The sequence below is a fragment of the Emydura macquarii genome, unplaced genomic scaffold (assembly GCF_026122565.2).
Source record: "Emydura macquarii macquarii isolate MOO-44397 ecotype Brisbane River unplaced genomic scaffold, CSIRO-AGI_Emac_v2 contig_2994, whole genome shotgun sequence".
NCBI classification, from domain to species: Eukaryota; Metazoa; Chordata; order Testudines; family Chelidae; genus Emydura; species Emydura macquarii.
Window position 1 is genome coordinate 4751346 of NW_027133131.1, and position 12116 is coordinate 4763461.

Below are 12116 nucleotides of genomic sequence, written 5' to 3' on the forward strand. Positions count from 1 at the left end.
ACAAGGGTGGTGAAATACACCTTGTTACCTCTCTTCTGCCTCCTGTCATGCACCTCTCATGCTGCACAGCATGCAGTCCAACCCTCCAGCTCTGCAAAGTCTCCTTGTCCAGCACCCAATCTGGGACCCTCAGTTCCAAAAGCCTGAAACCTTCACTGTCCTACTGTAGCATCACATTCTGCTGAGGACAAAAGCCAGCTGGCTTGGGAACATCTGTTCAGCTGTAGCTATTGCCCAGGAAGTGACTATCTGGTGAGAGTTCGTAAGTCCTGCTGGAGCACACCTTGCAGATAAACCCAGCAGCAGCATCTGACACACAGAGCCAAATTCTGCTCTCACACTGGTGTAAATCTAGATTAACTGGGCAAATCCAGGCTCACAAAGAGGTAAGCAGGGGGCTCTGCTTTCTGGAAACATGCCCCTTAATCTCTTTAGCAGGTTTTAGCCTGGTTTCGTGTGCCATTGCTGCCCACCCACGTACTAAAATGTGCCGCCACCCTCCCCCCATTTCTTGTGATTCTTAATGACATCCCATTTCCTGGCTTCAAATACTGGAGCATGACTCACCCTCTGGCTTGCAACATCTGACCCCACCAGGGCAGAGAGGCAGGCCGCAGTAGCATAGGGCCTGGCTCACTTGCTGGTGGATTATCTGTACCTTAAAGTCTTTAAACCATGATTTGAGGACTTTAATAACTTAGTCCTAGGTTAGAGGTTTATTACAGGAGTGGGTGGGTGAGGTTCTGTGACCTGCATTGTGCGGGAGCTTAGACTAGATAATCATATTGGTCCCTTCTGACCTTAGAGTCTATGAGTCTATGAGACCAGTGCCCTGACACCCAGCAGCCGAATGAGGCTGTGTTTGGGGAAAAGCACTTCCAAAGAACAAAGAGGAAGGACACCATGTGGGCCAGCAGGAGAGCAGAGCAGGGATGGTGGGCCAGGGGAGTCGATGTTCACTGTGTGTATGAAGATGGCTGAGCTGTTTGGATCCTAGGCATCTGCGCTACTCCCAGGGGAGAGGAATGGATGGGACATTATTGCGTGAAATCTATTTCTTTACAAACGTGCTGGGTGAAGCTCTGGTGTCATGCAGGGATCCTGATCTCTGCAGCCCTGGGCTAGCAAGGGCTGGAAGCGCTGTGGAAATGATGCCTTCAGCCCGAGGAAGAGCAAAGGACAGGCCTTGTGATAGGCTGGGGAAGGAAAGGGATGAATGGTGAGGTCCAGGGGTTATGGCACTAGCCTTGGTGATTCAGGTTCAAGTACTGGCTGTGTCGCTGATTTCCTGTGTGACCTCGGGCAACGCACATAGGGCATGTCTCTGCGAAGACACACCGCACCACAAGGTGAGGTATAAATCTACAGTGTTCTAGTCTTTCTAGCCTCTGTGTCCCATCTTTAAAACAGGAGTACTAATGCTTCTCAGCCTCACGAACAGGAGGTGGTTGTGAAGATAAATCCATTAGTGATTGTGATGTGCGGGAACGGGAGACACACAAGTACCTCAGAGAGATACAAGGGGAACACTCCGGCGGATATTCCTGCAGACAAAATGCCGGTTTTGTTGCTATGTATTAGTGGGTGGCGCCATGACCCCGGGAGGCCGTGTGCTGTGCTGTGAGCTGGTGTTTCGCCCACAGCCACTTATTTGCACCACACTGGCCTTTTGAGGCCTCCCCACCCTGCCACTTTGCCGGGTTGCATCCCATGGTGACTTCTCTGTGCCATGTCACGTGGCCCCATTTTGGGGTCATGTGTCCACGTTGCCAGCAGTGGTGCCAGATCCGCATCCCGCTTGGCCCCTTCCCCCAGCGTCCGGTGGCCACATTTTGACAGGGCCACGTAGTGATGTCATGCGCCAGCACCATGGTGAGGCTGGGATGCCATGTGCCATCACCATGGCGACGCTGGGATGTCATGTGCCATCACCATGGTGAAGCCGGGATGTCGTGTGCCATCACCATGGTGACGCAGGGATGTCGTGTGCCATCATCACAGTGAGGCAAGGATGCTGTGCACCATCACCACGGCGACACCAGGATGTCATTCACCAGCACCATGGCAACGCTCGGCCGGCCTCATGTACCCAACCCCGATTCAGGCCCTGCTAGTGGGGGGAAGGGGCTCCTTGGGAAGGGGTCAAGGGTCACGGAGAAGGTTCAAGGACACAGGGCGGGTCCCAGCTGGAAGCAGCACGAGCCTTGGAGGCGGGGCCAAAGAGTCTCCCCCATCACGTGACCCCCCAATATGGCGGCGCCCTGCGTTGCCTCAGACGGAGGCCAGCTGGGATGTCGCGGAAGCGGGTCGGTCCGGGCGGCTGGGGTGGTTGACTGGGGTGCGTGCGAGTGAGGCGGGCGGGCGCTGGCGAGGAGCCCCCCCCCCACCAGAGCGAGCGGGGCAGGTGAGGGCCTGAGCGGGGAGGCGGAGTCATGGGGGCCGGAGGGGGGAGCTGCGCCTGGAGGGAGGGGCTGCGGGGGGGGACTAGATCGCGGGAGGCTCGGAGGGGGCTGGGGGTGTGAGGGAGGGGGAGGCTCGAAGGGGAGCGAAGTGAGGGTGGGGGAGGGGCTCTGGGGTGGGGGAGTGGAGGGGGGTACTTTTTTGTGGGGGGATGGAGAGTTCGCGGGGGGAAGGGGCTCAGAGGTGAATCCCTGTGGGGCGATCTGGGGGGGCTGTGAGTGTAGGGGTTGGAATGGGAGGGCTATGCTGTGAGGGGCCCTGGGGGCTGCCTCTGAGCTGGGTGGAGCTGCCTGCCAATGGGGGGCTGTAGCCCCACAAGTGCTCTTGATGGGACTGAGGCCCTAAGATCCCATAGTTTCACGGCTCAGCTCTGCCCCTTTCCCGGGGCACGGGGAGATGCTGAGGTGACTCATCATCTCCCTTCCCCAGCCTGTGGTGTAAAAGGCTCTCAAAATGTTCCCTGCCGCTCCGTGCGTTTGCAGCAGACTGGGTGTCTGTTCTAGTGAGTTTCTCCAGCACTCAGGAGTCAATGTGGTGGTGATCCCAGTAGCTCTTACTGAACACACCGGCCCCCTAACAACATCACAGGCTCTTTCACATTTGACTTGGCCTGTGGCTTATCTTTGAGCTGAGGTGGGAGAGTGTTGGTCAGAGGAAAGTTTTGATGTCCTGTATGTGTTTGCAGGAGGCTCTCAGACCAGAGGACAGACGTCCTCATCACAAATTGCAGGTCTCAGCCCATAGGCCTGAAATTGAATGGAGTATGTAGGCTAACCTGCTCTTTCACTCCGGGAACAGAAGGATCCCTCCAGGTCAGGTTAGAGGCATGTGGGCAGGGCAACGCAGGTGATGCTGGCTGTGGCCCAACCTATGCTATTCTCCCTCTGTGACTAAATAGACTAAACAGGATGTTTGCCTCCAGAGTTTTCAGTCTGGTACATTTACCCTGCGCCCCCTACTCCACGTGTCTCTCCTCCTCCTCCCCCCCCAAAAAAAAAAAAAAAAAAATTTGGGCTACAGAGAAACTCAACAAGAGCATTAGAAGCGCAGTTTAGGATGACGTGAAGGAAGACACAGAGGCAATGGGAGGCTTTATTATGCCAAACCCAGATTAATGGAAGAGACGGTTCCAGGCACTTTTTGGCAATCTTATAACTTCCTAAAGGAAGCCACTCCATGGGAATCTCTGTGGGGTTTGTCTGTAAAACTGGTGGCACGTCTGTTTGCAATTTTTCTTTAAAAACGTACCACGTTGGGAGTTAAAATCTCTGAAAAGTGCCCAGTGGATCTTTCTTTCAGGAACACAACTATAGATCCACAAATATCACATAGCAGATTAAATGCTTTTTTTCACGGTAACTGTTATCTTCCCATGACTTGAGGCTAGGAAAACAGGATGTGAATTTTCCTGGCATTGATTTCTTGCTTTAGCTACTCTGTCCAACAGTCCATTGGTACCAAAACCTTTACATCCATTCACAGTTAAGAAGTATCAAAGATCATGAAATCAACTATATTGTCTGGGGCCTTGTTTTCACTACCACATGTTATTGTGTTACTACACAATTGTGTAGACTCAAGTTAGCTGACATGATACACTGACTGCAAAGCTATGGGGTGTAGATAAGGATGAGTTGGAGTCAGTGTCGTTGCTAGTTGTGGTTAAACCCTGGTGGAATAAAGGGAAAGGGGCATAGGTCTTTATCACACAGGGTGGGAAGGATGCTCTAGTGTGCTGAAGCCACTGGACTGTGATTCAGGAGACCTGACTTCAATTCCAGCTCAGGCACAATCTTCCTGTCAGACTTTGGGCAAGTCACTTAACTTAGATCAGAGAGATCTGAACTGCTGTTGGGATTTGAGGTCACTTATTGAGAGGGGGGTGGCAGAATGCGGCTAGTTCAGCTGAGAGTTCAGGTTTTGAATATTTGCAAACACAGGGTTGGAGGGGAGGCAGATGAAACAGCTGGAGGGAATCCTAGGAATTACTCCTGTAGGCTGGTCTAAGGGCCTAAATCACTTTGTCAATATCTCTCAGCCCTTGGCTCATGCAGGATAGCTCCCTGCACTATCTTCTCCAATACTTGATCCTGTCCAGTTCTAAACCTCTAAGCAAGAGGACTTCCCTTGGGGAGAGGCTTTCATAGCCTGAGAGAGCTCAGCCCCAGGAAGTTTTCTGTAATTGTCAGCCCAAGTTTCCTTTTGCTTAGCTTCGTCCCATGACTCCTAATTCTACACCTCTTCCCCTTCCCTTGGGCCACCCTGAATGAACATTCCCTGGCTGCAGTTCTCATCTACCCTGTGGCACTCAACTTGGGGGTCAAGTGGGCTCATGACGCTGATGTTTCAGAGGGAGGCCTCATACCCAGCCAAGAACAGAAGGGCCATAGCACTCTAGGAAGGAGAGGGCATCCTCTGGGGCAGGCTTGCCCACACCAGCTCCCCTGTGCATGGCAGCCTGAGGTTAAGTCTCCAAGCAAAGGCAGTTTGACAGCAGTGCAGTGCGACACAAACGGCCATGCGCTCCAGGTTGCTGCCCCTGCTGACTGCCATAACTCCAGTAAAGGTGGCTCTCCCATCCATGTCTCACTGCACGATCTTCTCTGCTTTCAGGTGCTTTGGCGTAGACCCCAGGGGAAGCACATGATGTTGTGAGGCACCATGCTGTTCACTGCATATGTTGCCTTTGCTGTCCTGCTGGCGGTATGCATGGGTTTGGAATTCTCTGCCTGCCGCGCCAAGCTCACTGGCAACGCCTGTACCAACCCTGCCTTCCTGCGGTTCCAGCTGGACTACTACCAAGTGTATTTCCTGGCTCTGGCGGCTGATTGGCTACAGGGCCCCTACCTCTATAAACTCTACCAGCACTACCACTTCCTGGAGGGCCAGATCGCCATAATTTATGTCTGCGGCTTTGCCTCCAGTGTGCTCTTTGGACTGGTCTCCACCTCCTTGGTTGACTGGCTGGGCCGCAAGAAATCCTGCATCCTCTTCTCCCTGACATACTCAGTCTGCTGCCTCACCAAGCTCTCTTGGGATTACTTTGTGCTGGTAGTGGGGAGGATATTAGGGGGGTTGTCCACAGCCCTGCTGTTCTCTGCCTTCGAGGCGTGGTACGTGCACGAGCATGTGGAACGACATGACTTCCCGGCGGAGTGGATCCCGGCCACTTTCTCGAGGGCCACCTTCTGGAACAACGTCATCGCGATCGGCGCAGGGGTGACGGCCAATTTCTTCGCTGAGTGGCTTGGCTTGGGCCCCGTGGCCCCATTCATGGTCTCCATCCCCTTCCTCATGCTGACCGGCATCTTTGCCATGAAGAATTGGGATGAGAACTACGGCAAGAAGCGGGCACTGACCAAGACTTGTGTTGATGGTTTGAAGTGTCTCCTGTCTGACCGGCGCGTCCTGCTCTTGGGGACTATCCAGGCCTTGTTTGAAAGCGTTATCTACATCTTCATCTTCCTCTGGACGCCCGTCCTCGATCCCCACAACCCACCTCTGGGCATTGTCTTCTCCAGTTTCATGGCTGCCAGCATGATGGGGTCATCGCTGTACCGTATTGCTACCTCCAAGAGATACCACCTCCAGCCCATGCACATCCTCTCTCTCTCTGTCTTGATGGTATTCTTCTCCCTCTTCATGCTGACTTTCTCCACCAACCCTGGGCAGGAGAACCCTTCTGAGTCCTTCTTGGCCTTCTTGCTCATCGAACTCTCCTGTGGGCTGTATTTCCCTGCCATGGGCTTCCTGCGGCGGAAGGTGATCCCAAAGAAGGACCAAGTGGGTGTGATGAACTGGTTCCGGATCCCCCTGAACCTGCTGGCTTGCCTTGGCATGCTCATCCTTCATGACAGCGACTACAAGACAGGTACCAGGAACATGTTCACCATATGCTCTGTGATGATGGTGATGGCGTTGCTGGCTGTCGTTAGCCTCTTCACCGTGGTCCGGAACAATGCAGAGCTCAGGGTGCCAAGCCCGCAGGGCCAGAATGAGCTGTCTTCCCCGGAACTCTGATCACATGCCTGGCATGACTGAGCCCCATTGGTGCAGTCTCCAAAAGCTTAACACTTCGAACACCTTGGGGAGGACTCTGTAAGTGGGAGAGAGACTGTGGAAAAGACAGTGGCTCTGAGGACTGGCCCTCTGGGTGTTGAGACCAGTTCTGTATGTTCTAACTTTCCCTTGGAAAAACATATTGTTTCAAACAAAACTTGTACAAATCACAATCAGCCTGGTAAGCCCCCAGCAAGCAACATTTGTTCCACCCCACCCTGGAGATCTTGTTTCCCAAAACTTCCTAACTAGGGCCTTCAAACCCTGGGAGCTCCCCTCCTTGCCCCCTCTGCATCCTCTGTTCTGTCGCTGCCAAGTTTGGAGGTGGTGGGGAGAGGTCAGGCAGTGGGAGCACATGTCACAGCTGCTTGGCTCCTAGCTTTAGCTGGCGGGAGGATGAGGAAAGAGACCCTCTTCACATGTTGGAGGTATTGACCCCAGTTACTGCATGAGCCAAACTCCTCACCCATCCACTCTATTTTTTTAAAGAAAAAAGAATAAAACTCTTACCTTGGAGAAAAATTCCCCCCCTAGTTTTATTCCTTTGAGTCCAGAACTCTTTCACCGTACATGGGAATTTAATTAATCTTGTTGGTTCAAGGGCTGCAGATCCAAGTGAAGCAAAGGTGGATTTGTTGCAGCCAGGAGATGACTCGGGGGGGCTGCCATTGATTAGGATTTTAATTCAGGCAGATCTTAACCCCCTTTCCCAACACCCCATTAGACAAGAATTGAAAACTGAATTTGCTGATGCCCAAACTCCATGTGCAGCTGGCTGTCATGGAGCACCTGGCTGAGGAAGCATCTGGCTCTCTGCCACTGTATGAATATTGAATAGAGAGTTCATCCCAGCAACTGCAACCTCCAGCCCGATCTGGAGTCCTGAGTCCTGTCTACACTACAGCTTATAATAGAGTTTGACTAGTTTGGTGGCACGGTTGTCTCTAAACATGGCTGTGTCCACACACAATGTGATTAATACTTGGTTAGGAATCATGGCAGCTGACAACAATATTTTGCCTTTGCCAGTCATGCAGGCGTAGGCTTGTTCTTCCTGAATCCTGCTTAGCAGTTTCAGATGAAACTAGTTTGGCCAGTTCTCCTTCATCCCTGAGTGCATTGTCCCACCTGTTCTTTGCCGGTTCTCTGGGCACTCTACCCCCTTCTCAGTTAGTTTGGGATAGCTGCCCAGCTATTCTCAGGGTAGGCTAATGCAAATAGGTTTAGGCAGGGTGGTAGGTGTTGCCGACTAAACTGGATTGAGGTGGTGGGTTGAGGACGTGGGGGGAGGAGGGGAGGGAAAGCTGCCAGGTCTCTCAATTAAACCATGTTTGTAATTGGGATGGAGGAGTGTCAGGAACTGATTACAGAAACATGACTGTACTTCGGGCCTTAAGGGCACAGGATGCTGGTTGGGAAACTCTTGTAACGAACGTCTTAAAGGGGCACTGTAGTTTTGGGTCTATAGAGAGTAAAAACTGAAGCCTTGTTCCAGCAGCTTGCATTACTCTAGAGAAAGCACCCCCTTCTGTTTCATGGTGAGAAACAAGGTAATGCTCTGTGTCACCCTGAAGCGCTGTGCACGGAAAGATTCTTGCTAACTTAAAACTTCCATTGCAACTCCCCACCCTCCAGGGATGCCTCAGCTGGCTCTGTTCTGCAGTGCCCTCTCTGCCTCTGAAGGCGACCCCTGTGGAGTGGAGGGGAAGGTTGGTTAGGGGAGTAGCCTGGGACCTGCACCCCCTGGAAAGCAATGCAGAGTACATAGGGAAACTGAGGCACACATAGGCATCATAAAAAAATTACAGAAAATTCCCATTGTGTCACAGGAGGATAAACACATTAAAGACTGTGAGGCCCTCAGATGCTGCGGTGAAGGGGACCAGATAATTACCAGTTTTGGGAAGAACAAGAGATATTTGGATAAGCAGAGGGGAGTTGTTGGATGATGGGCCAGTCCTGCAGGGTACTCAGCACCTTCAGCTCCCATTGTACTAGATGCTTAGCATCATGCAGAATTGGGCCCTGTCATTCACGCCATGGGCCTTCACTAGGAGTGGTACAAAAGGCAATTGTGTATTTGGATAATCAGTTGTAATAAACTGAGACTTTTGCTCTGGTTGCAATGCTAGCTGGGTTTCCATCCACAGATCCCAAGAAGAGGCATCATTCTAGATTCTGATACTACTCCTACCTCTGCAGCCCTTTTCAGCCAAGGCTCTGTACGCTTTACAACGCCTGGTAAGCATTCCGGCCAGCCTACACGCAGGGAAACTGAAGCAGAAAGTGAGAGGAATTATTTTCTCTGGCCTGTGTTACGCTGGAGGTCAGATGATCACAGTGGACTCTTCTGGCCTTAGAATCTATTAATCTAATGTGTCTTGAACAAGGCTGTACAGCAAGTCAGTGCCGGGACTGGGAACTAGACCACAGTTGTCCTGCTCTGATGGACCGCCTTCCTTCCCTGGAGAGGAACGATGGGGGCTGGAGAGGAATGAATCAATGACACCAGAGTAAGGCGCAACCTTCTAAGGCCGCAACAGCTTGCCTGGCTTGGTTGTGGTGGGGGGGAAGGGAGGTCGCTCTGACTGCTGTTTCTCTTATTAACCGTGACCGTTGGGCCTGGTTTAGCAATCTTTAATCAGCAAAGCTCTGGTGGTGCAAAGGGAACAACTCCCTGTATCTCCCCAAGGGCCACGGGAGAGTCCCCAGCAGACAAAGCGCCAGCATATCTGTTTGCTCTGCCTCCCTCCTTGCTGCCCCCAGCACAGGGAACAGTTGGGGCCTGGGACCAGTGATGCTTGGAGAAGACAATCCCTTTGTGGGATAATTGCTAGCTGCTGTCAATTGGGGCACCTCCCAGGTTGCTCTAAACTGTACAGGGGTCAGGGCTGGGGCAGAGAATCAGGGTTCTGGAACAACTCCTGCTCTGTGCAGGAAAGAATGTTAGGGACCATTAGGAAAGAGAGAGGTAATAAGACAAAATATAATAGACCCATGGTACGCCCACCCTTTGAATACTGTATGCAGTTCTGGCTACTGCGTCTCAAACAAGATGTATTAGAATTGGAAAAGGTACAGAGAAGGGGGCAACAAGAATGATGAAGGGTATGGAACAGATTGCATAGGAGGAGAGATTAAAAAGGCTGGGACTGTTCTGCTTGGAAAAGAGATGACTAAGTGGGGGATATGAGAGACGTGAACAGCGTGGAGAAAGTGAATACAGAAGTGGAGGTTTCCCATATAACAGATGTAGCCCAGCCCTGGTTAGTTTGGGAGATTGTGGTGCAAAACGCGAGGGGCTGCTACAGAATATCATCTTTTTCCTGAACAACCAGGAAGAAAGCCATAAAGAAACCCAGCAGACACTTGTCTCGACATTTAGCTTCCTCCTAACCAGTAAGTTGCCCTGCCCCATCTATCCTTTTCTCTCCACTCTCTCTCTCCCCTTTTCTTTTCCAAGATAAGCACTATGTGTTGAGCCAGTTCAGACTGGCTCTTTCCCGGCAGCACTGACCCTGTTGATGGAGTGAGGAGCACAACCCCAGTCTATTTGTACTATTGGAAGGAAACCGTCCCAGTTCATTCCTCCTCCAGCTTTCCTGGCCACTAGGAAAAGCCTCAGCGGAGGCTCTGGACATGTAGCATCCCTCAGCAGGAAGACATTTCATCCCCGTGTAAGGTGCATCTGACAAGTGGGCTAACGATTTGTTCATCCCAGCCAGTAAGTGTGCTTGCTGGGCACCTCCTATTTCACCCTCCCAGTAAAACCATGAATACTGCCTGCACAACATCTTGCCCCTCCTGACTGGTCCTCAGATCTCCAGTTCTCTGTCTTCTTATGGTTCACTTGCTGTCATCTCAAACTCTCCCATCCCAACCTCTGCTTATCATCTGAATTCCTAACCCCTCTCCTCTGTCTCCATGCCTCATCATCACTGACAGCTGCACCATGCTCCCCCAAGCTCTGCATCTTCCTCCCACCACATCCAGGATCTTCTGTCTTCCATGATAATGGCTCTAAACTCTGTTCTTTCTCTTCCAATCCACATGCTACAAACCCTGCCCCACGCCTTCGTGCTCATCTCATTCCACCTCAGCACCTCCGTGATTCTGCTGCTATTCAGTCATTCCCTCCTGCTGCTCCGCACACATCTCCCCATCTGAAATACCTTAGCTAGCTTCCAACCTCCCCTGGCATCACAGCCAAGCTACTTGCCTTGGCTGACAAAAGGTTTTCACAACTGTTTCCCCTGCCTACATCTCAGCTGCCGATTCCACCTGCTCCCTGCATTCCACCCACATGTGTGTGATGGCCTGTGAAGGAAAATTTCTCAGTGGGTGATTTTGTTGGGCTGTGGAATGATTTCCCAAGGGCAGCTTTGAGAACTTCATCCTGTGGAATATTTGAAGGTAGACTGGAGCGAGTGCTGAAACGTACACTGGGGAACAATCGTGCATTGTCCAGGCCTAGGAAGAATGGATGAGGTGACCTTTTAAGGTCCTTTCCATTTCTCATTCCTGTCCTCTCCCAGCTGTTCAATTCCACTCCCTTTTTTGCAGCCACAAACTTGACCAACCCGGATTCAGGCACTATTTATCAAACTGAGTCATGTTGTTCAGTGGAGCTGCTCCCAAAACAAGGCCTGACTCAGAATCTGGCGGTAATAATACGACTGGCTGCTGTCAGTTTAATAACCATGGGACCAAAACTTCAGCCAGCATACATCAACATAGATAGCTCCATTGACATCAGTGGAACTGTGCGGGTTAGCACCTCCTGAACCCCAAGCATTCACAAATCACCAGTTAGACCCCACAAAAGCATGACTGGCTTAAACAGCTTGAGATTTAAAAAATAATATTTTGTGTGTGTTTTTAAATTTGTTTGCTGGGTTTCTGAGCTTTTTAGGTCACGCGGGGGTCACGTTTTCAGGCTTTTCACTGCAATCCTGGGGGCCAGAAATGTATTGTGTTGTGAGTGGGCAGCATGGGGATCTGGCAGGATTGTTAACCAGCTAATGTCCTTAGTTATGTTAACAACACCACGTCTCCCTGCTAATCGTTCTGGTTTTACACTCTGGCTTTCCTTGCCTTTGAAAATATGTTTTCTCTCTGCTGCTTTGCGTATGAAAGGCCCAAGGAAAAGTGAATTTTCCGGGCAGGAGTGAAACTGACCCGCAAAGAGCTGTCCAATGCACACCAGCAAAAAACAAAGTGTCTTTCCCCTCCGGGTCGGTGTTACTGTCTATGTTATGGGTCTGCTCTAGGGCGGAGGCCCCCGGGTGTTGGTCAGACATAGAAGAAAGCCGGTCCCTGCCCCTGAGAACTCACAATCGCGATGTCAGCAGAGGAGAGCGGGGGGGTAACGGGGGACAGTGCGATGATGGAAACCGGGCTCAGATCACAGCAGCCGAGGAGCCCTGCGCATCCTCCCAGGGCAGGTTCAAACGCGGACCCCGGCATGATCCAGCCCCGGATAGACAAAGCAATGTGGGGGACGGGAGGATTAAAAGGGGGGTGCGGACAGTGCCCTGGCGTGGGGGGAATGGAGGGTCACGGCGCCCCCGGCACGGGGGAGGAGGGATTTAATTGCA

General features: G+C 51.9%; 1 protein-coding gene across 2 annotated transcripts; it reads left to right on the plus strand.

Moving 5' to 3' along the window:
* The first annotated feature begins 2225 nt into the window (after positions 1 to 2225).
* Positions 2226 to 7791, plus strand: MFSD5 (major facilitator superfamily domain containing 5). Of its 2 annotated transcripts, none has more exons than XM_067529488.1 (2): positions 2226 to 2306; positions 5074 to 7791. In XM_067529488.1, exon 2 carries the CDS (start codon positions 5122 to 5124, stop codon positions 6478 to 6480), a length of 1359 nt encoding a protein of 452 aa, XP_067385589.1. In that variant the 5' UTR covers positions 2226 to 2306; positions 5074 to 5121; the 3' UTR covers positions 6481 to 7791. The 2 variants fall into 2 exon arrangements, with proteins under 2 accessions (XP_067385589.1, XP_067385588.1); XM_067529487.1 differs by having other exon boundaries at positions 2293 to 2404.
* Positions 7792 to 12116: the final 4325 nt, after the last annotated feature.